This window comes from Drosophila tropicalis, unplaced genomic scaffold, assembly GCF_018151085.1.
Source record: "Drosophila tropicalis isolate 14030-0801.00 unplaced genomic scaffold, ASM1815108v1 contig_158, whole genome shotgun sequence".
In the NCBI taxonomy this organism is placed as follows: Eukaryota; Metazoa; Arthropoda; class Insecta; order Diptera; family Drosophilidae; genus Drosophila; species Drosophila tropicalis.
In genome coordinates, this window is record NW_027172602.1 from 1,252,423 (window position 1) to 1,278,073 (window position 25,651).

Sequence of the window (25,651 nt, forward strand, 5' to 3'; positions counted from 1 at the left end):
AAGTTCAAGCATTAATTCTGAAAGGATATAAATGGAGAGAAAATGTTGGTTTCATCGGATAATAATAAACATAATATTACAAGAATTAAATCTATAAAAACTTGAAACGATAAATTTACTATACTTTGAAAGACACATTTAGCTTAGAATTGGGCCCACCACAGTTAAATAGATAGTGAATGCTGTTTTAAAGTATACAACAATTAAAATCAAATCATTTCAAGACTTTTATTTTTATTGTGGTTTTAAATTATTTATTTTTGTTTATACATGATACTCATGTAATTTATATGATCTTTATCTAATTTCAAGTGCACAAAATATTATTAAATACATCAATAATCATAATCATCAATGTGATTGGTAGACAAAACATACACACACATACATTCATATATGTACATCCCATACAGTCGTTGTATATAATTTGTTTTATATACATTTGAGGGTTAATATATCCATATAGATTTCTAAAACAAAAGTGTTTACGATTAGGTTTAAAACTGAACAATGGAAATTTGGTGCGGACGCATTTTGCAAACAGACACAAACAAATGACATTCGAATTGTCGTCAGTCGAATGGTTATAAATTACAACTTGTGATCATTTTAGAATTTTTTTTTTTTTTTTTTTTTGTGAAAAAAAAAAATCGCCGTGGGACGATGACGTTTCTGTGGGAATGCTGGGCAGCTTACGATTTGCTTTCTTTGCTGAGTGCTAGCTTTTTTGTTGTTTTGGTTTTTTTTTTTTGTTTGGTCTTTACAGTTACTGTTTTTGTTGTTGTTGTGTTGTGTACTTGACTAGATGCTGCGAATGCGGAACAGATTTAGCTTTTAGAGGCAATACGATGAACTTATTCTAAACCAAGCATCCAATTGATGCCTTGTACTATAAAGAAAATCAACGGCTGCCAAGCTACCAGCCAACGGATCCAGTCCAATAGACGACCATATAGCACGTGCGGTTTCTCCCATCTGAATCAAAAAAAAAAAAAAAAAAAAAAAAAAGAGATTAGATTATCACACAAGTTGGACCTTCATGTTAACAGTTAACATTTTACGTACGGATTACGAAACATTTTCTGTAGATCAACCTTCTCCTTGCAGTATGGACATGTCTGCTTTTTGCCCACAATACACCATCCGCGTATGCAAAATTCGTGAAATACATGATTGCATGACAACTTGTAGGTATTCTCAATGACGCCCTCTTCCTTTTCGGACACCAGTAATTGATTACCACACACAGCGCATACATTTTGTTCCAGATGCCTAGTGGGAATGCCCTGAGGTGTATAATACTGGGAGAAGCCATAGAGAAGACATTCACAATAGTTAGTTAGTTAAAAAAAATAGCGTTGGATTGAATTTTTTTAATTACACCAATTGCTGCAGCCATTTTATCCGAACAGATTTCTGAAATGTCGCGACCCAATACGCCAATGTAGAGTCCATAGAAGCAAAACATTAAACCCACGTCCATCCAGGTATTAGGTGGTTGCGAGAATATATAGTTCATGCCCAGAAATGCAGCCATTATAACCAAATAGCCAACAAGACCTAGACCGTAACTGAGCTTGTAAATGAAGTAGAACCATTTGTACACCAGCCTAACGAAGAGTGTAAATGAAGAGTTATTATTTTATGCTAGTTGGCCATCTTATAGTGCTAACGCTGAGTCACCTGGGCGTTGTGCCTTGAATCGGTTTGCTTATCGCCCTCCGCATTACTAGAGCCGTTATACAGGTGAATATAAGCCAAATCACTATAAATCGCATCCAGCCAAAAGTGCAAGACAAAATCAGTGGAATTAGCCACATGGCCAGCAATGTGACAAAGGAATAGGAGCTGTAGTGGCGTTTTTTCCATTCGACCAAGATTATTTGGGCAATGACTAGAGTAACAAATAGTATCATCACCATTTCAGAGTGCATGGCATCGTGGCCCCTATGCTTCTCCACCATTATCTGATGTTCAGCCCTACAGAGATGTAACATAAAAATCATACAAAATAATAAACTATCAATTAGAATTTACCGCATGCGTTCCTCCGGTGTCATCTCGTCCAGGGACTTGTAAATGGAAAAACAAACAATAGGTTTAGTCCGATTCAATCGTAATTTGATCCAAATATTGTCTCACCTTATTCAAGTCCACTGGTGCATGGAGATCCATATGCTGCTGGTGCATCTTGCCGCTACTGCTGTGGTGGTAACTTTTTGCCACCCCGTACAATTTCAAACGCTTAGGTCTTTACGGAATTTTGCCAACGTTTTGTGTTAACTTTTGTTGTTGTTGTTGTTGGTGTTGTACGAAACAAATAAAAAACTAACCAGCGTTGAGAGGAGCTAAATCGGTTTTATGGCTAGAGGAGTCATCATAAAAATCCGCTAGATTGTGTTAAATAAGCAATGACAATGCTAACTTATGTTCCTATCTTAAAATTATTTGCCGCGCGTGCCTCTTTATTTCAAAATTAATAAATGCTAAAACTAAAGATTCTTTTTTGAAACTATAAAAAGGAAGTGAATTAAATAAAATCCGCTAAGTGTAGCGGAATTTGCCAGCTGATTTAAACCAATACCGATGTTGACTACGATTAATCGATAACGATTTTGATCGAAACTCTTTCTAAAAATCTATCGAAAATCCGAACATCTGTGTTGCTATCAACACTGCAACAACAATGGCAAGCGGCAACGGAACGCTGCAAGTGGAGCACTGGGGAAGCCTACGACTAGATGACGATGCCCAACTCACCTCCGATAAATATGTACCGACAACGGCCAAGAAGTCCAAGCTGGAGGAAATACGCCAACAAGGGGAAATTCAACCGGAGGATAATCAGTAAGTTGGCACTCTTACCAGCGGCAAGCTGGAGCCAGCAGGATATAACAATACATTCTCTTTTGCAGTCACATAGTAGAGCTGAAAAGCTCACTAGTCACACAAACCATAGAGGTAATGAAGCAAACAGAGATGCTGCAGTCTCTTATCGACACCTACTCCAATAAAAATGTAAGCGAGAACCATACCTAATACCAATCCTTAAAGATTTCATTTGTCATTTGCCCGTTGCAGGGTTCATCAAACTATCTGCTAAATCCTTGCCAAATGATACCTGAGGTGGACTTTCCACCTGAAAATGCGGCCGATTTGGTCGGGGGTCAAAAATTTCAGAAGCCCATTTGGTTCATACCTACTGTGGATACAGCCTACTCGCGTGGCGAACCGCAGGCCTATCCAGAAATCTCGAGTCTGGTTTGCCGTCAGACCCTGCGAAAGGTTATGTGCGGTATGTTGCGTCTAGCCGGCTTCACCGACTGCTCCGAATCCGCTATTCAACTTTTAACTGACGCCACCGAAGAATTCCTACGGAGCTTTATTGGAGAGTATCGTGAGAGTTACGACATCAATCCGCGTCTGAAAAAATCCACAATGTTGCGTCTATTGCCACTAGAGCAAGCATACACTTCTGTAACAGGAACCTCGCTTACCCAAGTGCATAACTACTACAAGCACAGAGTTATGGCACGAAATCGCGCCGAAATTGCCGAATTTAATTGTGTTCTTCAGGAGTACGACAAACTAATGAAAGAAAGCCAGAGCAGCATGAGTATGCAAAAGCACAACGAATTCAATGGCAGCGACTACCTCAATATTTTGGACAATAGTACTGGCACGGGCAGTAGCCAAAGCATGGGTCACATTGTGGGCGACATAATGCAGGATCTAAGCGGTAATGGCAATGGACAAGTACAAGGGCAGGGACAACAAGGGCAAATGCTACGTAGGACTTCCTTGTATGGCCTTCTAGAGAACAGCCAGAGCAGCACTAACGCTACTACCTCCAATATGACTAACACCAGCAGCAGTGGTGGTGCCACCACCAATAGCTTTCAGCCCAACTTTGAGTCTTAAAACTAAATATAGAATCTATTTAATTCATTTCAATTTTTTTTTATTTGATATTCGTCTCTTTTGGCTTATCTTTGACTCGTCCCATTTATTTTTAATTCGCTGTAATGTAAACTCATTCGTGGGCACCACTTCCACCGCCTGAAACAGCTCTTGTCCACTTATATTTTTTTTGGATTTGTATTGGAAAAACTTATTCGGATGTGGCTTACGCTGAGTCCAATACAGGGTATCCTTTGAATCTAAAATCTCCTGACCGCCAACTGTACAAGCGGCTAAAGCAATGACATCATTCTCGGTGGCAGCTTCTTCACTTAAGCGGCGTTTTTTAATGATTGGTTTCTTTAAAGGTCCTGCTGTCTCCACAATTTCTGTATTTAAATAGCACTTGGCATTGGATACAAGTTGAACACAGCCTGGTATTGTTATATCTTTGACCGTGTGACGACCGCTGGTCTTGATCTGACAAAACTCAACCTGATTTTGAATAATCTGGCTTAGCTTCTTCCAAAAGTGCGTTTGCATTTCTTCACTGAATTGCAGGTCGTGCTCTCCTGCTGTCTCCTGGTGCTCCAAGTGGCGTTCGCTTTTTAGTTTGGGTTGCGTGGGAACAGTTTCAACGGATGAGTTCGATTTGGGCTTTGGCTGAAACATGGCATTATTCAGTAGTGTGTGATCAGCAGCCTCTAAGAATTGACGCATTTGTGCATCATCTTGGGAGTCGGAATCGCTGTCGCTAGTTGTCATTTCCTGATTCGAGAATAAAAGAAATGCGGCAATGTTTATCTTTTCACTGAACGAGCACTAGTGTTGGAAAAAACAAGTATCCGCTCCCGGCCTACATTCTAATTTAAGTGATCAACACTAAATGTAACGGATTGTGTACTCACTTTAATGTATTTGAAATATTTAGAAAGTTTATTCAATACAAATAAATTTATTCTGAAATTGTCAGTCTCACGCCACAGAACTGCACAACCCGCAATTGCTGACAGGGCACATCTTCATCTCCAAGTCCTCACCTACACGCACCACTGCCGCCATGCCATTCTCCGAATGTGGGGAGATGTGACAATGGTACATCCAATAGCCCGGACTGTCTGAATAAAACCGAATGATTGTATAGCCAAAGGCTGGCACCTGCACCGAATCCTTAAGTGGACCACGTCCGCGTCGTAGTAGCGGATTGCGACGATCAATTTCTTCAATTTGGCCGACACGCTCCTCACCCAGAGTACCCATGCCCACCACTCGAAAAGTATATCCATGCAGATGAATGGGATGCGGTGTATTCGACTTGCTCGATATGACAAACTCAACATGCTTAAAGGCCGGTACATGGATAACATTAGAGCACTTACAGTGGCGCTGACGGCAATTCAATCCTAGTTCCGCCTGCTGCGAATTGTTACAGAATATCTGGCCAATTCCCAAATTACGAGTCTGAAGCAGAGACATTCTGGGCATGCTAAAGGTAATGTCATCCATCTGAAAGCGGAAGCCTTCACCTCGCAGCTCATAAGCATTCATGCTGGTGTAGTATGTCATAGACGGTTGCTGCATTGAACTAGCGTACTGTGAGTTGAGGGAAGCAAGCGATATGCTTTCGGCATTGCCATCTTCTAGCTGATTCAACATAATACCCGGAGCATCGTAGGCATAGCTTAGGGTTCGTGTGTCCAGGGCTCTGGTATCAGCGTCCTGGTAATGTAACACCGCCTCCTGATGTAACTGATTTTTGGCACAGAAACTATACCCCTTGATGCGTATCCAGTAGTTTTCTACCTCCTGGTTAGCGTGCAAAACAAAATCAAATCTTTCAGCACCATGGAACATAATCTTTTGAACAACTACAGGCTCAATGTCATTGCCATCGCTTGCAATGACTTCCAAATCATGGCCATCAATACTTAGGCTAATCGGGCAATTGGAGACCCCATTGAAAATGGTCCGAAAACGATACCGACCACCCCGTATAACTGAGAAATGGGCATACAGAGTCGCCTTGGACTTGTTGTTTTTCTTAAGATTACGCCCGCGGCCATTCACGAGAATGTTTTCCGCCACACTTTCATCAAAATTATCCACCCAATCCTGGATCATGATCACATGCTCTGAAAGATCAAAATCATAAAGATGAGCGTGCGGATTATTCTGATACGGCTGTCGTACAATTAGCGGACCGGCTAGGCCGTAGGCGCGCTGATGCTCGGTATGACTATGCCACCAGTTGGTGCCCGCATGGTCTACCTCAAAGCGATAACGAAAGGCCTGTCCCGCTTCAATTGGATATTGAGTCACATGCGGCACTCCATCCATATGTGGTGTCAAGCGCTGGTGCATGCCATGCCAATGTATGGTTGTTGTATCGTGCAAACTGTTAATTACATCAGCCACTATAGTATCACCGTAGCAAACCTCAATAGCTTGTCCTGGTAGTTGACCATTGACCACCATCACCTGAGACTCTACACCGTCAGCATATTTGCAGTCGTCGACTTTGGGCTCCATTTCCGCCAGCAAAATGCCATCGATAAATTGCTTGCCATTTAGTTTATATCTGTACTTGGATTGTAAGTAACGCTTGCATGTCTCTGACATTGTGTCGTCATAGTGGACCACCATATAATAATAACAGGTCATCGGCACCTGATCCACACAGTCTCGTCGGCACGGATGAGGCATACCCTTGTCAGCGGAACGCCATTGTGAGGATTCACTGCCAGTTGACACCTCGGGATAAATTTCTTTAATCCTTTCATAGTTGCTCACTATTCGTTTGCCGCTTGCATCTAAAAATTGTAGGAAGATCCTTAATAGTACATATGCGAATATTAACCATTAAACTATAAAAGTACCCAAGAAAAAACCCTAGCTGAGCAATAATTTCTAAATAGCCCATTAAAAGCAATAGTAGGATTCTATTCAGGTTAACACAGACTATATCCTAATCGGTTAAAATTCAAGATCTTTTATTTCTTCACCTTGTATGCCATAGATTTGCACTGTAATGAGGCAACTAAAGGCCATTATAGTTGGCAATACGCTTGTTTGTAATCGCATAGCTCGATTTTGTTGTTATTATTATCCTTTGTGAAATTCTTCTTACGTCTAAATGGTTTACACTGAAAAGGTAAAGGGTAACGGTCTCAAATGCCAAAACGTAACTGTTCTCATATTGTCATTCTCAGATAGCTTTTGTAAGCAATTATGCCGCATCTTTCTGATCATCGAAACAGCAATTGGCATGTTTTTATTTCGTAGTATACAACGCTTAATGGTTAATTGAAGATTGTTGGCAAGACAAGCAACTGCCGTCAACAGCAGCAGCAGCAATATTACAGGCAATCTTCTTTAGAATATACATACATACAATATCTAACAACTATGTTTAGATGAAGGAGAGCTTGACGCAAGCGAAAATTGCTCGAATGGGGGGAATACCGTTGACATATATATTTTACCAACCTTGAAATATTTGCAAATTATTTGTGTATTTAAATTTTCAGTACTGGTACCGGGAAAGGAAGCTAAAAAATTTAGTAATTTCAGGGTCTTTTCTAAAATCTACAACGAATCTACAAAAACAGTTGGGCATTCCTAATGTTATTTTTAAAATCTATAGATTTCAGTTGTTCTTATGATTATGTACATATGTATGTATGTACATACATACATACTTACATATATGTACATATGTGTGTATGTTTGCATTATCTTTTGATAGACTATGAAAACAAAAACAGAGAACAAAAACGGTAATTTCGCATTTTAATTTTAACTAGCTTCTAAGCGTTATCAAAGTGCTTTTTGGCCCCCTATCCGAGTGTTCGTATTAAATTTTGCTTTCGTTTTCTTTTGGTGTGTACATACAAGCATGGCTAAGGTTCATGGGATGTTGTTACCACAATATTGGCAATTGATTTAAATCAATTAAAAAATGTAAATTTCTTACATTACATTGTTGATATAGGCATTATGGAATGGATTTAGTTTTTAATAAATATTTGATTTTGAATGAAATGTATAAATAATTAAGTTAAGAACCACTGAATTACAATTTTGCCATCTCTTATTTTGAATTTTAAATTTTTAATTTAAATAAATTGTACTTTTCAATAATGAAATATTTTGGTAACAAAGAGGAATTAGGGACATACTTTTGTTAAGTTGTTTGAGAAGCGTATGAACGAAATACAAATACAAGCAATTTGTTTAATAAACCTAGAAGCAGTGTTTTTAGATTATGCAAAAATAATACAGGTAAAAGTGCAACAAAACATATATGTATATATGTACATACATATACATATGTACATATATATATGTACATGTTTGTATGTATATGTATATAAGTATGTATGCATGTTCACACCCATACATGCATACATACATATGTATGTATGTACATATGTACATACATACATGATATATTGTACATGCATTAGGCATATACTGCGACAAACAAACAAGTTTCAAGGCGTTGGAAGGAAAAAATTGTGTTAAATTGACGGCGATGGAGTTCATTAGGCGTTTTCTATTGCCCCTGAGCGGACGCAGACGCATACCACTTGAATTTGCAGACAGAAGGAGAATTTACTCCCACCCACAACATTGTAAGTTGCCACCAAGCAAGCCAGTTAGGTGCAGACAGCATGGCAACTCTCTCGATAACGGCTCGATCGAGTTTTTTGTTGTTGGTGTTGCTGCTAATATAAATTTCACAACTTATTCAAGCTTATCTTTTTTGTGATGTTTATAAATGTATAGTTAATCAACGCAAAATGGATACAGTGCACTCAGCAGGGATCGCCGAAATCCACAATGTACCCATGAGTGTAATCAAACGTCCCATTCCATCGGTATTAGATGAAAAGAAAGTGCTTTCGCTTATTGAAACCATTAAGGTGGGTGAACCAATTCCTGTTATTTATTTCTCTTATAACCTCCCACTTTTCTTTTTAACAGCAAGAGGAAACCGAGGATGAGGTCCCACCAATCGACTTGCTTTGGATAACCGGCAGTTCGGGTGGAAACTATTTCTTTAGCTTTGGGGGTTGCCATCGATTTGAGGCGTATAAAAGACTAAATCGGGAAACCATAAAAGCGAAACTGGTCCGCTCCACTTTAGGCGATCTGTACCATTACATGGGTTCCAGTGCTCCAAAACATTTGGAGTAGCCCTATATACATACATACATACATATCTACAAAAATATGTGCAATCTTGTTTTTACTTTTATATTTCCTAGTACATAAATATTATAAAATTGAATGAAATTTGCTTGACTTCTTTAATTCGTTGATTATGGTCTATGTATGTATATTTTTATATGTATGTACTTATTCGAAATGGTACGAAGTTCACCAAAGAAAAGGTGAACGCTCGCGTAAAATGCGAAGGCCGTTCTGTTGCCAATCTTCTTGCGTTATCCAAAGCTCTCGAGCACTCTCCAGCACGGACATAATAGCCGCCCCTTTCCAAGCCACCATGCCCACATCCATGCTTTTAGTAAATACATTAATATCCACACCAGGCGGCATTTGCTTAACAATGCGTTGCTCTAGCCAAGGTACCAGTCCGTTCAACTTTGCCATGCTGCCGACCAAAAGAATGGAACCAAACATTTTTCGTTTTGTATCGTAGCTGGAACAACGTGCAATGGACTGAATGATAGCTTGATCCAGGGGCACAATCTGACCTTGGCCATTGTGATAAGTGACGGAAATATTGGAACTAGGTTGTGATCCGATTGGCGGCGGCAATTGCGAGTTACTATTTATGCTAGCTTGGCTCATGGTAGTAATAGTGTCATCCTGGTCAACAACAATGAGTTCCTCGTCGTCAGCTGTAACAGGGGCCATTTGGTGAAGTCGATGAGTCGCCTGACTCATGCCTGTAGCGTTCATCATTGGATCGCGCTCCATTGCACGCATTCCATTGTTATTACCTTTACGACCTGTCTCCCGCAAGAACTCCGCATCAAAGCAATCTTCACAATCGTATTGTAACTGCGCCGACTGTTGTGTAGCCACATCTTTGGTCTTGCCCGTTATATTAAGCAGTTCAGTGTGAAAGAGGGCCAGCGGAGCCATGATAGCCTCGTCACCAACCTGCAAAGTGTAACGTACCCATTGACCATTCGGGCGGCGCAATGTAAAATGTTTCTCTTGGGAGCCACAAACACTAACGTTTAGGTGACAGAGGCGCTCTTTTAGTTCGACCACTACTCGGGCATCTACATAACTATCCTGCACGTTACACTCGCGATAAGGAAAGCCGCACTTACGCAGTAGCATTAACAGCACATGGTCGACATCAGCGCCACCGTAGGGAAGGCGGACACGGGCTTCCAGCTGTGAGATTCCATCCTCCACGCATGCAATAGACGTTTTTTGGGCCCCGATGTCGACGACACAACCATGCCCCAAACCTGCGCCATAGGTGGCAGCCACGCTGTCCTGGACTAGGAAACATCGCTGAAAGCCCAGGCGCTGCAATAGTAGTGTCATATACTCTCGAAGATGCCGTCGAACAAACACGTCGTTTACCACCAGGACAGCGCAATGTGTACCCAAATCACGCAGCGGAATCTTTAGTCGATACTCCAATGCATGCGACCAAATACGTTCCAAGTGTTCTAGGGTAGCCTGCAAAGAGCCGCCTGGCTGCTGATGTAAATTTAATTCTCCTCGCTGAATAGGAAAGTGAATGTCATAGTCTTGGATATTGGTGGCATTCAGCTGCAGTATTTGCTCATCGTATAGGGCAGTGCCGTTGCGATTCTGCCATGATTCTTCAACATCACTGGCTTGGGCTGGAGCCGGAATCTTATCCGCAACACTGTTTCGATTAAAAAGTGCCAGCTGCTGGGGGGAGTAGCAACGCGTAATCGATTTTGATCATCCACTACACAATGTTGCAAGATGCGGGACACGGCGAGTCTCTGCTCCTCGAACTCCAACTGCAACTGCGAATTGACTTTGTTCAGCGGCGGAAGCAGCGGATCATGATGCGGCTTGGGCGAAGACGAGCAAACGACATCCTTCTGTCGTTTTCGCTTGTAGGCCACTGCATGGAGCAACGTTTGCGGATTGAGATCTGCAGCACGTCCAATACGCAGGTTCTGTGAACCAGGATGAATAACTATAATCTTGGGGGCCTCCAAGGGCTGCTGATGGATCTGAGGCTGGATGTTGATGTTCGTAACAGGTGCGCGGACGCTGCTCGTGCTGCTGGCCCGCGAACGCCTGTGGCAAATAAAAGTTTTGAATTAAACATTAAATAAGCTTGTACACACTACTTACTGCATTATCCAAGATTTCTTTTAAATAGAGCCGGTTAGCCGAAGCCGTAACCGGAATCATTGTTTAGAGGTGAACCGTTGACCGCTGAAACTCTTACCACTAATATCGATACAAAGGCAAAACCAATAATCGATACTCCAACATGCAATTATATATATGTATGTACATACATATTTAATTGCCCTGAAATATTACAAAATTTTTTAAAATTGTGTTTTGTGACATGTATGTATCTGATGAATCGAAATTGCATAAAAGACTGATATTCAGAATGCACGATTCAAAAATAGAAAAATTCATCGATGCCAACTTTAGTTTTTATATACTTAAAAAATATTGTGTTATTTCTGGTGCGCAAATAAATACTCCAATGCTATATATTAATTAATTGTCTGACTAAAATCAAGTTTAATCTTATTGATTATATTTTTTCTGCGACTTGCCGATATATGACTAATAATATCAACACTAATTTCCAAATAGTCCATCACTAATTTTCGCGTATAGAGAAAAATGGCGTCCTTTTAGTATTTTTTTTTTTGTTTTTTGTAAGCATTTTTGTTGTTGTTCGCCGTGTATGTGAAAATTTCCCGAATATACATTTCCACTTAATTTAAACTAAAGACATTACGTAAATGAACATCATGGCCTTGCCGAGCAATTACAAACAGATTGCTGTGGGTGTTAGTGCACCCGGCACCGGGCCTGGAACAACAACGCCACTGCAAGGCGTTGGCGGCGGTGGTCCCAGCCGGTCTCGTGCGTCTGGTGGTGGCGGCGGCAGTGCCTCCGATCGTAATAAGGATCAGACCCCAATTTTTACCCATAGTAATTACGGCAACCCGGCATTTACTCCCCAAAAAGTGACAAAATCGTCGAGTAGTAAAAACCAAAATGAATCTCGACTACCTAAGCCGCCAAAACCGCCAGAGAAACCTATATTGCCATATATGAGATACTCCAAACGTGTGTGGGACAGTGTTAAGGCACAACATCCGGAGCTAAAACTATGGGAACTGGGCAAAAAGATCGGCGCCATGTGGAAGCAGTTGGGCGAAGAGGAAAAATTGGAATTCATCGACGAGTATGAGGCTGAAAAGCTAGAGTACGAAAAGGCGCTAAAGGCGTACCACCAAACGCCAGCTTATCAAGCATACATGTCTGCCAAAAGCAAGGTTAAATCGGATGTGTTGGATATGCATGAGACTCCGTCAAGAGGTGGGGGCAGTAAGTCGCAGCACGAGCGCCGCATTGACATCCAGCCGGCAGAAGATGAGGATGACCAGGACGAAGGTTATACAGCCAAACATATGGCATATGCGCGCTATTTACGAAATCATCGGCTAATCAATGAGATCTTTTCTGAGGCTGTGGTACCGGATGTGCGGTCGGTGGTAACCACACAGCGGATGCAAGTGCTTAAGCGGCAGGTTAGCTCTCTGACCATGCATCAGACCAAACTGGAAGCGGAACTGCAACAAATGGAGGAGAAGTTCGAGGCAAAAAAAGCAGCGCATGGTGGAGTCTAGTGAAGCGTTCCAGGAGGAGCTGAAAAGGCACTGCAAGCCTGCTGTTGACGAGGAAACATTCCAAAAGATGGTTCATCGCATGTACGAAGACATCAAACGCGATCGCCAGCGTTTAGATGAACAAGGACAAGGACCTCCAGCTGCATCTGCGGCCAATTCGGAACCCGCAAAAAATCAGCCTAGCCAACCAGGGGCCACACCCGCCTGTCAACAGGATGCTCCGGTTCCTGTTAAAGAGACACAACCTGCCAGCAAACAAAATCCCACACCCAATTCATCTCCGATTGTCCCAGCTACCGCTGCACCCATACCTACCCCCACGCCTATAGTACATCAACATGAGACGGCAAGCAAGACAGATCCGGAGCCGATGGATATTGAACCACCACCCAAGCCTTCGGTTCCACCACCGCCGATAAAGCCAGAGAAACTGGAAATGGCAGCTGCCCTTCCCCTTCAGTCTGCTCCTACGATAGGAATACCAGCGGGAGCGGCCGAAGTATCACCCAAAGATAATGCCTCAAACAAAGTTGCTCCTCATAGTAAGGTAACCACTCCATTGCCTACTCCCACACCACCACCACAACCACTGACGAGCAACGACTTAAATCCGGCCACAACGAATTCGACTCCACCTCTTCCAAATGCAGTACAGCAGACGACACCATTGCCGCAACAACAACAACCACCACAGCAGCAGCAGCCGCCGCCGCAGCAGCAGCAACAGCAACAACAACAGTGTCCACCACCGCCAGGAGTAGCACAAATGCATCCACATCCTGGTCATCCACCTCCGCCGCCTGGTCATCCGCATTTGCCGCCACATATGGCAGGTCCGCATCAGCCACCCCCACCAGGCATGCCACCAGGACTAGCGCCACCACCTCCACCCCATGCCGGCTATGCGAACTATCCATCTCCGGGTGGTCCAACTCGCTCCCCGTATTACCAACCTCAATATGGCGGCCATCCTAGCGCTCAGTCCTACTATGCACCATCACCATTTTCCCCCCTATCAGCAGCCTTATGGGCCACCACCCGGTTCCCATTACATGAATCCTCGTCCGCCACCACAGCACAATGGTAATCCGGGCGTGCATTATGCTGCCGAGCATGCCACAAATCCTCCGCCACCACCACCACAGCAGCAACTGCAACCGGGCCATAGCATGCATGAAGCACCTTCAGGTGGAGGTGGAGCAGCAGCAGCGAGCGGTGCACCAGCAATCTACGGCCAGCAACCGCCTCTAACGACTGTTGCTGGTGCTGGTCCACCAGCGTCCGCAGGCGAGGGACCAGTCGGAACGGCCCCACCATCAACGGTAGCATCAGCACCCGCAGCAGCAGCAGCACCTGCTCCCCCATCTAGTGGAAAACATGATGCCGAGAAACATGAAACAGATTAGGACTAAAACGGCAAAAAGGCATCAGCGAATTGAAATGCAAATTAAAGTCTCCCCGCAACCGATCGTCGTACCCTTCTTGGCTTTTAACTCTAGTTATGGGAATTAAATTATATATATATATACATTTTCCAATTATATGTGCGTCCCTCGCGTTGTATCATAGCTCATCAATTACCCTATATACCCCCTATATCCTATTCAATTTATTAGTTTATTTTTAATTTCCTTATTTTTTTGACACAGCAGAAAAATGTACTAAGTAAAACTCAATTAATTTTAAGCTTAAAAACCAGATTTTAAGCGATTGTGTATGCACTGTATCTGAAAAGAAAATGTATTATCATTCGAAATATACAGATAACAAAACGTGTATAATGTTTTTATATCTATAAATTAAGAACTTAAATCACGTCATCGTTTAGAAACAGAAAATCTGATATTGTTCTCTTGAACTGAGTTTTGGATTAAATATTTAAAAGAGACTCTGAAACCTCTATAAGTATGAGCCAGTTGGTAGAGAGATTCACATGCAAATCCTGCTGCAGGACGCAAAAAATGGTTGCCTATTCGTTAATGATTTAACGATGGGGTCCATCTAAGGATGCAGGACATGCAATTTTCTGAAAACGTTAATTTTCTCGGCTTTCCGAAGGACATTCCAGGACCTAATGGACAAGGATTTCCACCTGGCCAAAGCGCTTTCCAATGACCATGCTTTAATGACATTTGTGGGATTTTTGCGACTTTAAAATCCACAAATCCTGCCACAGGGCGGAGGGACTTTGTTTTTCAAGATATACTTGATCTGTACAGGATGGCGTCCATCTAAGGATGCAGGGCATGCAATTTTCTCAGCTTTCCGAAGGACACTCCAGGACTTGTGATGTCAGCTGAACAGCATGAACAAGGAGTTCCCTCTGGCCAAAGCACATTCAAACAATTTTAAACAAAACGCACCCATGATCTGTTGAAATCTAAACAATTTTGTGGATTTTTCAGTTTTTGAAAGAGAAAACAGATGCTTATAATATTTGTGATTTTTCAATGCTTAAATAGCAACTAAATAACCGAATTAATGTTAAATTATAATTATTATAACATTGAGAAATACAATCATTTTTTTTTTTTTTTTGGTTTTTTCTCTAGAAAAAACAGTTTATTAAGATGGTACTATTGGGATTTGGGAAGGGGATTTTTTTTGTTGTTTTTTTAAGTTTTCTTTATATATATGTGTGTGTGTTTTCTTGTTGCTCACGTAAACTATGTTTAGATGTATATGTGTATATTGAATATTGTATAGTCGTACATAATTTTTATTCTCAAACTTCGACTTTTAAAATGAAACATTAGATTTACAAAATTCCGAAATAAAAAAAATTTTTGTTGTCTTCCAATTGAACAGTGTATTTTTGTTTTTCCCTAAACATATGAAATGCATGTAACCTAACAAAATCTTATTTCAAATCCACGCCGTGTCATAAATGTGTATGTATAGTATGTATAGAATCTAGTTTTTGTTTTAAGTTTAAAATACACATATGAATAGTATATTCCCGTCGATTTTTAAGCGCCAGGTGTTCGTGTTCAAGAGGCTTGACCTATAACTGCAATCAGACACTATTTCCAAATTCACTTGGATATAAGGCCTCTGATCTCTGCTAGTTTTAAGGACAAAGGTCTAAAAACGACGGAAAGTGTGGCGAGAGCCAAAGTACATAAAATGTGTTTAGCGTGGCGAAAAAAAAAGAAACAAAACAAAAGGGGAGGGCAGAAGATGAAAAAACTTAAAAACTAAGATACAGTAATAATAATAGCAATAATTATAAAATATAAAACTAGATTAAATTGTGTTAAATCTTTCATTCTTAATATGTATTAAAATTTGAAGTTTTTGTGTTTGTTTCTGTGAAATAATGAAAAAAGACGAAAACAATCTAACTGACAAAAACGCTGGGTACACGTAGTTAATGGTTTGTTATATCTAGTTCTGATTTTGTTGTTGTTGTGGATGCGTGTGTTACGGTTTCGGGGTTGGGATTGTTCCAAATAATGAATTATAATATTATTAGTGTTATTGTTGCATAATATAATTAATGTTGTTCTTGTTGTTAATGAGCTGCCACTTTAAGCACGTTCTCCGCGAATGCGACGGGCCAGTTGAATATCCTTGGGCATAATGGTTACACGCTTAGCATGAATAGCGCATAAGTTGGTGTCCTCGAACAAGCCAACCAAATAGGCCTCAGAAGCTTCCTATGTATTTCAAAAAGATAGAAAATGTATGTTATTATTATCCATTTAAATTAACTTATTGTCTTTACTAACCTGAAGTGCTCCAATGGCAGCCGATTGGAAACGCAAATCAGTTTTGAAATCTTGTGCGATTTCACGGACCAAACGTTGGAAGGGCAACTTGCGGATCAGCAACTCAGTGGATTTCTGATAGCGACGAATTTCACGCAAGGCAACGGTGCCGGGGCGATAACGATGGGGCTTCTTAACTCCACCAGTTGACGGTGCCGATTTACGGGCCGCTTTGGTGGCCAATTGTTTACGTGGTGCCTTGCCACCAGTTGATTTACGAGCTGTCTGCTTGGTACGGGCCATCTCTTAATAGATTCTTTACAACTATCAAAGGGAATTTAAAATCTGTGTATTAAAGAGAGAATTTAAGTTAGTAAAACCGTTTATGTAGGAGCTACTACTATATAAAACGGCTCTTATTTTTTTAGGTCAGTCATGTCACCCACCTCTACAAGAGCCCATTAACCCGATCGGCAGGTAAAGCATTATTGTAAATACATATGTACAGTGGCGGACACGAATTTAAGACGTTTTTTTTTTTTTTTTTTTTAGTTCTAATTTTCTCGGCTCCTAAATAACTTAATCGAATAATTTTTTCTGTAATTTCTTGGTTATTGTGTTCAGATAATGGACCGTAAGAATGGTCTTCATAGTTTAATCCGTTTTTTCACAGGTGCATTTGAACAAAGGTAAGTCCGTTTTTTGGGGGCATTTATTTAAGACGTTTTTTCCAAAATCTTAAATATTAAAGATAGACGTTTGAAATCTTCGAAGAAGTGATAGATCTAGCAAAACTAAGATAAACTGCATACCACAAATTTTGGATTTAGCCCCAACTTTCAATTTGGGGCCAAATGAAAATCTGAATTTTGTATGAAAATTTTTTGGTCCTTTGGGCGAGTCTATTTTACGACACTAATTCATACTAAAGTACTTTTTTTCTTGAACTACGAAAGAAAGTAAATTGAATTTCCCGTCGAATGACATATTTTTCATTAAAATCGGATAAGAATTAGATATTTTATTTTGCCTATCAATAAGGGACATTTTACGCCAATCTAAACAGCGGCCTTTGGAAGGGGGATACGCATGAAAAGAAAGAGATGGAGAATAGAAGGGTAGTTTTGAAAAAAATTTACCATATTGATAGGCGATGAAAAATATCTAATTTTTATCCGATTTGAATCAAAAATATGTCATTTGACAGAAAATTTAATTCACTTTCTTTCGTAGTTCAAGGAAAAAAGTACTTCAGTATGAATTAGTGTCGTAAAATAGACTCGCCCAAAGGACCAAAAAATTTTCATACAAAATTCTGATTTTCAATTGGCCCCAAATTGAAAGTTGGGGCTAAATCCAAAATTTGTGGTATGCAGTTTATCTTAGTTTTGCTAGATCTATCACTTCTTCGAAGATTTCAAACGTCTATCTTTAATATTTAAGATTTTGGAAAAAACGTCTTAAATAAATGCCCCACAAAAAACGGACTTACCTTTGTTCAAATGCACCTGTGAAAAAAACGGATTAAACTATGAAGACCATTCTTACGGTCCATTATCTGAACACAATAACCAAGAAATTACAGAAAAAATTATTCGATTAAGTTATTTAGGAGCCGAGAAAATTAGAACTAAAAAAAAAAAAAAAAAAAAACGTCTTAAATTCGTGTCCGCCACTGTATGTACATATATGTAAACGAAAAACAAACCGCACTTTGTTTTAACATGGTACAGTACGAAAGAGACAACCTTATGCATCTGCACATGCTTGCACATTAAATTAGAAGCCAGTTAGACAGAGACAAAAAAACAAGTAATGATCTCGAAGACTTGAGAGAAGATAGTGCCCACATTGCGCAAGTGAGAGATATTCATTAGCGTCGTGGGTGCCTGCAAATTTTTGTGTTATTTCACCTCCAAAATTAATGGAAAAAGACGCCTAATTGTGCCATTCAGATTTCATATTTATCAACACTTTTAACAACAGAATTGTTAGTTAGGTAAGTGTGCAGAATCAAAACAAAAAACTGCATATTTTTATTTGGTGGCCCGCGCTAGCTTTTGTCGACTGTGGCAATCATAATGATGACAAATTGCGTCGTTTCTCAATCTATATATGTAAGTGTGTATGTTTGATTATCAATACAATACAATATCAGAAAACTAATGAGCACGCAGTGCAATATTAGAACATCTCCCTCGCTCTCTCTCACTCTCATTGATAGAAGATACTAGAACAAAAAGAAACTTACTGCGCAAGTCAAGCAAAACTGAATGTGATAGTATGAGTGTAAATGTGTGTTTGTATTTGTCTATGTGGGCCTTTATTTTTATAGGCAAAAGTAATAAAACTGAAATGAAAAGCAATGGCGCTTGCTTGATTAGCACAGGCTAAAACAGCACACGCAGTTTACGCGCCTTTTTTTTGCTAAGTTTGCAACACCTTTTGTTATTGTTTAAATTGCAAGATCCCTGGGCCACCATTTTGGAAAAGTAAAAAGCAAATAATAACTTAGTTTTAGGCCGAATGCATCGTGTGTGACAAACGAAGTCACCTCCTTCGTGTTTTGTCGTGCATTTAATGCGCGCGTGTGTGTATACATAAAAGCTAACACACAAGAAATCAGTGCTCCACCGGCCGTCCAGCGGAGCCCCAGAAATCCAACACCATTCGCAAAACATTTTAACCACACTTTAAATCCCTCAACTAAACTTTCACTATCGTCTTCTTATCCGAAGCAAAACGAAACGAATGCACATTTACTTTTATATATTTTTTTCTTCCAGAATTTTACACTTACCGATCTGTTAAAGTACACAACTTGTCACTCCGAATAAAACACAATAAACGTCCAGTGCTTTAAAACACAACACCTTCGCTCTGAATTAGAGTTGGAAAACGATTGCAACTAAGATTTTAGAATTTACAAAACTATCGATTATTTATGAAGAAATATCAATAGTGGTGGGAAAAACATCGTTAACATTATCGATGTTTTTGCATTTCTGGTGCAAATATTCAAAAAGAACTTTGTTTCATAATGGATTTTAAGAAGTTGTTTTTATCAAGATCTACAAAAGCCACTAACTAACTACTCCTTATGATTTTGCTGTGGTAGTGGCCACGGTTTATAATAAAATAAAACACATACATATTACAATGAAGATATAAACTTTTGATACAGAAATTTGTTTACTTTATTTATTTGCATTTTTTTTTTTATAAATTTCTTTACTGTGTCTTCTTGTCTTCTTTTGAGGACTTTCCTACAGTGGTGTCCTCTTTGAAGTGCAAAAATACAAAGGAGAACACGAATACACCAATCATCATGGAAAATGCACTGGTGTAGTATGGGGAAAGCACTTGGTATAAATCGTTCATACTGTGTGTGCTCTAATGGACGTACCGACACCTGAGTGGTGCTATATAAATGAGTGTAACCGACGCGATCGTAATCCACTTTGAACTGATAAACGCCATATACATCCGGAATTTTAAATTTGGCCTCATAACTTCCCGTGGAGGTCTGCTTAAGGAAGGTCCGTACGAAAGGATCAATCCGCACGAATTCGAGTTGAATATCGCTAGCCTTAAATGCTTGCCACTTACCCTCGACCAACTCTTCGATGGCAATGGTATAAACAACAGGATCGGTGATAGTGTAAGCTTGCTCTGGTGGCAATAATTCGCCCGCCTTATGATGATTAACGGAGGCCACACGCAAACGCCCGCTCTCACCAAAGACCCACTGGCTTATAGATTCGGATACAGCTCGATTGCCGGTTTGCTTGTGGAAGACACCACTTTGGGCATATTGCACAGCAGTAGTGAATGTTGCGTCCGAGAAAAAGTGCAGCGAACCAGAAAATACAACACGAGCATTATTGCGTGCCTGAAGTGCAGCAATAAGCAGAGTACCGCGACCCACAGCGTGAGGGTAATCACTGACACTGGAGGCTTCTGGATTGTAACTGTAGGCAGTACTCTCCGCTGTCAGCAGCTTCAGCACAAGTGGATTTTCTTTGTCGGCTATTAAGCCTGTGCCTCTGTATATCAAAGGTGCAGCATCCTTTTGTCGATTTCCCTTCCCGACTATGACATCCGAGTCAATCAAATTACTTGCTGATGTTAAAATGGTTGTGTGGTCGCCTTCATCGCTGTGGTCATAGTGTAGGTGATCAATTACGGCAGCGTTCTCTTCGTCCAGCTCAAAACCACATTCAGACGCAAATTCACGCAAAGCATCACCAGATTTCTCACTACCGGCTACCAATACATTACCTCCGTCATCGACAAATTGGGCTAAGCGTTCAACACTGATATCTCCGCCGAATTCCTCCACACTAGGCGCAAATATTATTAAATTTTTGTACAAATATTCACCATAACGAGAGAGTAGCAAACTCGAATCGTCGGCCAATTTGTAAGTCAGCTTGAAACCGCGATCTGTAAATTAACCAATATTTCAATTTGAAAAAAAAATTGTCCACGTCAGTGTCAAAATAACCGGCAGGGCGTTGGAAAGTAACCCTACCTTGAAGTGATTTAAAGAATATGGAGTGAGTCTCCCTTATTGCCAGATTATCGAGAAGGACCAGAGTGTTGGCATCTGTCTCAAGCACAGCATTGCAATTATAAATTGATAGAGCTATAATAAATAAAACTTTCCACATTTTTTTCTTTTCTTCAATGGTGCACTCTGGTGATGGACAAAACATCAATGCTGCCACTAACGGTGAAGTTTACTTATCGATAGTTGCTTATTGGTCACAACTGGTGTGACACAGCATTACTGATTTTAAAATCTATTAATTCAGACAGAATTGTATATTTTTAAATAGTTCAAAACATCTCATGACGAGAATATTGGAGCAATTAAAAACGGCCCATTTTTCCAATATCAATGCATTTCACAAAGTAATTAATGAGTATTCACGCAAAATCGAAGTGGCTTGAAAATTGTTACTTGTTTCGTATTTAAAAAACACACAAGTTAGTTGAATAGTTGTATTCAATGCGTACGTGCTAGAAAAATTTCCTAAAATAATACTTAATAATATAAAATAAAAATAAAATCTGTTAAATATTGGAAAAAAGTGCAGCGATTGATAAATTTATCGAACTATCGAATTTGTGTACAGTCGTCACAATAGAATTGTTGTAGATATATAAATAATTGTTGTTTCGCGGCAAAAAAAAAGAGAGAAAAAAGAGTGACTAGACTCATAGCAAAGTTTGAACGCTAGCGCGTCGATTTTAAATTCGAAAAATTTTGACAACTAATCAACATGGTTAAGCTAGGGAAAAAAAAGCTGGCGGAAGAACTAAGCAAAAAGAAACCGGATAAAGGCAGCGAAGAGAAAAACTCCAAAAATGGCGATGACGGTGCTACGACAGATCTGTCTAAGGAAAAGGATGTGGACTCGAAAATTGAGACAGGCTCCACTTCCAAAAGTGATAGCATATCACTTAAGCGTTCCAGTGAAAGCAAGGGCAAGCAGCGAAAATCTTCTCACATTGCTAGTCGTGGTCACTCGGCCTCTAAGTCCGACTCGGGAAAGGAGCAAGAAGAAGAACGCCACCAAGACGATGGTGACGACGAAAGCGACTACTTACCATTAAATGGTAGAAAAGGTTCCAGTTCCATTGAGTCTTCTAGAGACCCCCCACCGTCAAAAAAGCCCCGTAAACAAGCCAAACCAAAAGCCACATCGAGTAAGGTGGTAACGTCAACTGTTGGCAAAGGCGCATCCAATAATGTCAACAATAAAAAAAGGAAGTCTCGCGCAGTGGCGCCTGATGATGACGACTCACTTTCAATGTCCGATGTGGCCGATGAGGAAGAAGAACCAGAAGCAGAAGATGAAAAGGAATTTGAGGTTTGTCATTAGTTTTTGAAACCAATCAGTTCAAGTTTTTAAGTCAATTTCTTTCTTTTAAAAGGTGGAAGCCATTGTTGGTCATAAGACGATAAAAGGCGTTTCATACTTCTTAGTGCGCTGGAAGGGCTATACGAAAGACTCAGATAGTTGGGAGCCGGAGGAGGATTTATATTGCGATGCATTGATCGCAGAATTCCGGAAAAAGGTAAACTTTAAGCTTACACATACAATTCATAACTTTTTTTTTTATATTTGACAGGAAAAGAGTTTGGATAAAACCGGTAAGCCTAAACCAGCTTCCAAAAAATCAGTCTCCGGTTTTGCCACGGGTGGTTCTAGTGGCAACGGTCGAGGACGTCCCGTTGACAATGCCAAGAATAAGAGTAACAAAAAGTTGCCCACTGATCCTAATAAAGAATGGGCGGTCGACCGTATTATTGACTTTGTCGATGATGACGAACAGGGTCCATTATATCGAATTCGTTGGAAAGGTTTTGGGGCGAAGGAGGACACTTGGGAGCCGGAATCAAATCTCTCCTGTGAGGGACTAATAGAGAAATTTAAGAAGAGTCTCGTTAATGAACGTAATGTGGATGCTAAAGAACTGCGAGAGTCTCCGAAAAAAACCAAAAGATTGGTAAATGAAACTATCCCACGTTCTAATCTTCATAATCGCATCGAACGTTCTTCCAAACGGGCCGCTGCCAGAAATCGGTAAGTTGCCGGCGAGAAGGTCGGTGTATTTGAAATCATACATCAAAAAGATTATCATTTATCTACATTTTGAGAAAAACAAATTCATAGGTGTACAAATTTCAGTGAACCTCACTACCAAATATTCAAAGCATTTTATTCAGTTTGTACAAAATATGCGAGCCACATTAGAATGAAAATGTCACGCAAATAACTGTAATTTCTGGATAATTATTTAATAGAATAACATTAAAAACTCTTCTAATTTGTTATTTTCATGCTCATACATACGTACATATGTATGTACATATATGCACGTTACATACACGTTACATTGTGAGTTCGTGGCATTTGAAATAACATGAATTCGATAGAGATAACTATATGTAGCTTAATACTATTGTCACCGTTTTCTATTCTCAACAGCGTTTTCTATGGAGAAGAATAATTTGATGACCGCGCAAATAATTGACGACTGGATAACTCAAGGATGATGCTTTTGAACGAAACACTTTTAAAATAACTACATATGTAGATGTTAGTCTCTAGATTTTACATCATGCGAACTTTGGCTTTGCTAAGGAAGTAATCTATTTGTATATTTTAAGATCCCACATAATATCTAATGTGCAAACCCCCAATCATTTCTATTCTTTGACATACATATGTATATACATAGAAATTGGATAAGATTCAGTTATGTTTACCTTACTTTCCAAATTTTATTTTTTAGTTGTGTTTTTTTTTTTTTTTTTTTTTTTTATTTATATTATGTTCAAAACTTTGCGTGTTTCTGGATTTTGTGTTTTTCTTTTATATAAATATAACTTATAGTTAAAATTAATTATATTCACCTAATTCCATTAAAGAAATGGCATTGATTTATCTTTTTTTTTTTTTTTTGATTACTTGCAATTATAACGTATGTACTTGCTGAAAATAAGCTTATATTTCTTAAAACAAAACGATCAATGATGTTTAGTTTTTTAAAGAACAAAAAAAAAAAAAAAAAGAAAACATCCTTGAGCTATTATTATTTATAAAATAATATTATGTCTTCTACTTTTTTTCGCCTTTATCGCATTGAAACAAAATGTGTTTTGGTTAAAGTAAAATAAATATTGATTGAAATCCAAATCTGACATCGCCCGCAGGACTCTAGTGAATATACAAATATATTTTCTTAAGATATATATATGTCTGCTTCAATACACACTCTTGTATTAGCTTCATACCCACACACACACACACACACACATGGAAAATGTATACATACCATAAATAACTTTTATTTCAAAATTTACTATTGATCTAAGATTTAGATGAACCTCTGTTTGTGTAATTGTAATCAGAATGAGAAAAAGAGATTATAAAAACTGCAATTTTAAGATTGCTCCAAACACTTCCTCTCATTTGTAATCCTTTTGTGTATATTATATATTGCAATGGATATGCATATGTTGGCATAAATGTTTTCAACCATGTACATGAAAATAAATAAAATTGTAAGCAAACATAAGAAATAGTTTTTTTTTTTTTTTTGTATATTGCAAGCTTGAATTTTTGGTAATATTTAGTGACGTTTTTCAAGTTTTTAATCGCAAGAATTTTTCGTTAAAAATAAAAGGAGTTTTGAACTTATAACGGTTTCTTATTCTTTATGCCACTTCTTGCCATTTTTAACACTGGTATCAACACTGTAATCAGCTGTTGCCCAAACGCAGCCTTTGACTGCGTTAGTTAATGTTGCCGAAAACGTGACAATGGCAAGTGAAAATCAAAACAAATTTTGTGTACCTTTATTATTGTTATTTTCTAATGCATTTTTTACACTCAATATACAGACGAATCTACGCAAGGAATTGGAAAAATGTAAGCATCCCAATAGCCGGAAAACCAAGGCCCTGGGCAAAAAAGCTAGACGTCAGAACAACAAGCATAAATCTAGACTTGGTCATGCCATCAAAAGCAACCTCATGGGCGAGAAGTTAAGTTGGTTTATAAATCACATTGAAGAAGGCCGCACAGCTCCGTTAAGACCAATTGAGTTTGAGAACTTAATTGATCTCTATCTTAAGCGGTTTGACGAGGAGTTAGAACAGATTGCTCTAAAGCAATCAATTGGAAAACATCGCGCAAACCAGCATGCGTCGCGCAAGGATATGATCACCATTACCCTGGAAAAGGAGCGGAATGAATATCAAAGCGGTGGAATGGGTACCATATAAAAGTGTAAAAGCGCAGGATAGGTTCTAATGCTTATATTTTCTTTAGAACTCTTAAACCTTTGCGATGCAGGCAAATTTAAAACATTGCTGGATTGGGATGGCAGTGCTCTAAGTGTCCAACATTTAAAATTGGATTTGGTTTCTCAGAAAATGTTGCAGAGGTTGAAAAATGATGCCGTTGAAGCCTCTAGCAGTAAGTCCGAGCAAATGGAAACGTAAAATAGTTAACACTCTTAAAGGCAAATATATACTTTAATAAAAAAAAAACATACGCTACCATCGTTGTCCAAATTTCAAATAAATATTACGTTTTGTAAATATAATACAAAACAATTTAAAATTCTGGAAATAAGTTGAAGTCGTCCGTTAATAATACGCACGCT

General features: G+C 39.3%; 11 protein-coding genes across 11 annotated transcripts; 5 read left to right on the forward strand and 6 right to left on the reverse strand.

The window, feature by feature from the left end:
- Positions 1-214: 214 nt before the first annotated feature.
- Positions 215-2,370, reverse strand: LOC137583283 (E3 ubiquitin ligase Rnf121). The gene is made up of 6 exons (XM_068298253.1): positions 2,143-2,370; positions 2,038-2,072; positions 1,684-1,980; positions 1,382-1,610; positions 1,066-1,301; positions 215-975 (listed from the first exon to the last, which is right to left on the reverse strand). The coding sequence occupies exons 1-6, from the start codon at positions 2,188-2,190 to the stop codon at positions 855-857; spliced, it is 966 nt and encodes a 321-aa protein (XP_068154354.1). The 5' UTR covers positions 2,191-2,370; the 3' UTR covers positions 215-854.
- Positions 2,371-2,659: 289 nt separating this feature from the next.
- On the forward strand, positions 2,660-3,948 carry Spt7. Its single transcript, XM_068298245.1, has 3 exons — positions 2,660-2,847; positions 2,916-3,018; positions 3,082-3,948. Exons 1-3 carry the CDS (start codon positions 2,687-2,689, stop codon positions 3,919-3,921), a joined length of 1,104 nt encoding a protein of 367 aa, XP_068154346.1. The 5' UTR covers positions 2,660-2,686; the 3' UTR covers positions 3,922-3,948.
- On the reverse strand, positions 3,931-4,723 carry LOC137583299 (uncharacterized). The gene has a single exon (XM_068298254.1). The coding sequence runs from the start codon at positions 4,663-4,665 to the stop codon at positions 3,946-3,948; it is 720 nt and encodes a 239-aa protein (XP_068154355.1). The 5' UTR covers positions 4,666-4,723; the 3' UTR covers positions 3,931-3,945.
- Positions 4,724-4,817: 94 nt separating this feature from the next.
- On the reverse strand, positions 4,818-7,261 carry Mco4 (Multicopper oxidase 4). The gene is made up of 2 exons (XM_068303247.1): positions 6,903-7,261; positions 4,818-6,710 (listed from the first exon to the last, which is right to left on the reverse strand). Exons 1-2 carry the CDS (start codon positions 6,979-6,981, stop codon positions 4,876-4,878), a joined length of 1,914 nt encoding a protein of 637 aa, XP_068159348.1. The 5' UTR covers positions 6,982-7,261; the 3' UTR covers positions 4,818-4,875.
- A 1,111-nt stretch (positions 7,262-8,372) lies between these two features.
- On the forward strand, positions 8,373-9,198 carry Srx (Sulfiredoxin). Its single transcript, XM_068283735.1, has 3 exons — positions 8,373-8,534; positions 8,689-8,825; positions 8,887-9,198. Exons 1-3 carry the CDS (start codon positions 8,435-8,437, stop codon positions 9,097-9,099), a joined length of 450 nt encoding a protein of 149 aa, XP_068139836.1. The 5' UTR covers positions 8,373-8,434; the 3' UTR covers positions 9,100-9,198.
- Arp8 (Actin-related protein 8) lies at positions 9,199-11,456 on the reverse strand. Its single transcript, XM_068283734.1, is given in 3 exon segments — positions 9,199-10,790; positions 10,793-11,169; positions 11,227-11,456. Coding segments are annotated over 3 exon segments (1,890 nt in total). The 5' UTR covers positions 11,232-11,456; the 3' UTR covers positions 9,199-9,282.
- A 303-nt stretch (positions 11,457-11,759) lies between these two features.
- Bap111 (Brahma associated protein 111kD) lies at positions 11,760-14,536 on the forward strand. The gene is given in 3 exon segments (XM_068283733.1): positions 11,760-12,728; positions 12,730-13,752; positions 13,754-14,536. Coding segments are annotated over 3 exon segments (2,298 nt in total). The 5' UTR covers positions 11,760-11,861; the 3' UTR covers positions 14,162-14,536.
- Positions 14,537-15,426: 890 nt separating this feature from the next.
- His3.3B (Histone H3.3B) lies at positions 15,427-19,397 on the reverse strand. The gene is made up of 3 exons (XM_068303870.1): positions 19,266-19,397; positions 16,487-16,810; positions 15,427-16,414 (listed from the first exon to the last, which is right to left on the reverse strand). Exons 2-3 carry the CDS (start codon positions 16,766-16,768, stop codon positions 16,286-16,288), a joined length of 411 nt encoding a protein of 136 aa, XP_068159971.1. The 5' UTR covers positions 16,769-16,810; positions 19,266-19,397; the 3' UTR covers positions 15,427-16,285.
- A 222-nt stretch (positions 19,398-19,619) lies between these two features.
- Ost48 (dolichyl-diphosphooligosaccharide--protein glycosyltransferase non-catalytic subunit Ost48) lies at positions 19,620-21,185 on the reverse strand. The gene is given in 3 exon segments (XM_068303867.1): positions 19,620-19,819; positions 19,821-20,911; positions 21,000-21,185. Coding segments are annotated over 3 exon segments (1,398 nt in total). The 5' UTR covers positions 21,184-21,185; the 3' UTR covers positions 19,620-19,696.
- A 406-nt stretch (positions 21,186-21,591) lies between these two features.
- LOC137587444 (M-phase phosphoprotein 8) lies at positions 21,592-24,442 on the forward strand. The gene is made up of 4 exons (XM_068303869.1): positions 21,592-22,344; positions 22,409-22,552; positions 22,607-23,061; positions 23,467-24,442. The coding sequence occupies exons 1-4, from the start codon at positions 21,754-21,756 to the stop codon at positions 23,486-23,488; spliced, it is 1,212 nt and encodes a 403-aa protein (XP_068159970.1). The 5' UTR covers positions 21,592-21,753; the 3' UTR covers positions 23,489-24,442.
- A 289-nt stretch (positions 24,443-24,731) lies between these two features.
- Positions 24,732-25,549, forward strand: LOC137584015 (translation machinery-associated protein 16 homolog). The gene is made up of 3 exons (XM_068299237.1): positions 24,732-24,806; positions 24,885-25,257; positions 25,315-25,549. Exons 1-3 carry the CDS (start codon positions 24,804-24,806, stop codon positions 25,485-25,487), a joined length of 549 nt encoding a protein of 182 aa, XP_068155338.1. The 5' UTR covers positions 24,732-24,803; the 3' UTR covers positions 25,488-25,549.
- The last annotated feature ends 102 nt before the right edge of the window (positions 25,550-25,651 follow it).

What these genes read in the sequence shown, in the direction of transcription:
- His3.3B (XM_068303870.1), bottom strand. Translation starts at nt 16,768, where the DNA reads ATGGCCCGTACCAAGCAGACAGCTCGTAAATCAACTGGTGGCAAGGCA. An exon ending in CTGCCATTGGAGCACTTCAG is followed by an intron (nt 16,415 to 16,486) that starts GTTAGTAAAGAC and finishes TGAAATACATAG; the next exon opens with GAAGCTTCTGAGGCCTATTT.
- LOC137583283 (XM_068298253.1), bottom strand. Translation starts at nt 2,190, where the DNA reads ATGCACCAGCAGCATATGGATCTCCATGCACCAGTGGACTTGAATAAG. An exon ending in ACACCGGAGGAACGCATGCG is followed by an intron (nt 1,981 to 2,037) that starts GTAAATTCTAAT and finishes ACATCTCTGTAG; the next exon opens with GGCTGAACATCAGATAATGG. An exon ending in ATTCAAGGCACAACGCCCAG is followed by an intron (nt 1,611 to 1,683) that starts GTGACTCAGCGT and finishes ACTCTTCGTTAG; the next exon opens with GCTGGTGTACAAATGGTTCT.
- Mco4 (XM_068303247.1), bottom strand. Translation starts at nt 6,981, where the DNA reads ATGCGATTACAAACAAGCGTATTGCCAACTATAATGGCCTTTAGTTGC. An exon ending in GCAAATCTATGGCATACAAG is followed by an intron (nt 6,711 to 6,902) that starts GTGAAGAAATAA and finishes TACAATTTTTAG; the next exon opens with ATGCAAGCGGCAAACGAATA.
- LOC137584015 (XM_068299237.1), top strand. An exon ending in ATATCAAAGCGGTGGAATGG is followed by an intron (nt 25,258 to 25,314) that starts GTACCATATAAA and finishes TATTTTCTTTAG; the next exon opens with AACTCTTAAACCTTTGCGAT.
- Spt7 (XM_068298245.1), top strand. Translation starts at nt 2,687, where the DNA reads ATGGCAAGCGGCAACGGAACGCTGCAAGTGGAGCACTGGGGAAGCCTA. An exon ending in ATTCAACCGGAGGATAATCA is followed by an intron (nt 2,848 to 2,915) that starts GTAAGTTGGCAC and finishes TCTCTTTTGCAG; the next exon opens with TCACATAGTAGAGCTGAAAA. An exon ending in ACACCTACTCCAATAAAAAT is followed by an intron (nt 3,019 to 3,081) that starts GTAAGCGAGAAC and finishes TGCCCGTTGCAG; the next exon opens with GGTTCATCAAACTATCTGCT.
- Srx (XM_068283735.1), top strand. Translation starts at nt 8,435, where the DNA reads ATGGAGTTCATTAGGCGTTTTCTATTGCCCCTGAGCGGACGCAGACGC. An exon ending in TTACTCCCACCCACAACATT is followed by an intron (nt 8,535 to 8,688) that starts GTAAGTTGCCAC and finishes ATAAATGTATAG; the next exon opens with TTAATCAACGCAAAATGGAT. An exon ending in CGCTTATTGAAACCATTAAG is followed by an intron (nt 8,826 to 8,886) that starts GTGGGTGAACCA and finishes TCTTTTTAACAG; the next exon opens with CAAGAGGAAACCGAGGATGA.
- LOC137583299 (XM_068298254.1), bottom strand. Translation starts at nt 4,665, where the DNA reads ATGACAACTAGCGACAGCGATTCCGACTCCCAAGATGATGCACAAATG.
- LOC137587444 (XM_068303869.1), top strand. Translation starts at nt 21,754, where the DNA reads ATGGTTAAGCTAGGGAAAAAAAAGCTGGCGGAAGAACTAAGCAAAAAG. An exon ending in AAGATGAAAAGGAATTTGAG is followed by an intron (nt 22,345 to 22,408) that starts GTTTGTCATTAG and finishes TTCTTTTAAAAG; the next exon opens with GTGGAAGCCATTGTTGGTCA. An exon ending in TCGCAGAATTCCGGAAAAAG is followed by an intron (nt 22,553 to 22,606) that starts GTAAACTTTAAG and finishes TATATTTGACAG; the next exon opens with GAAAAGAGTTTGGATAAAAC.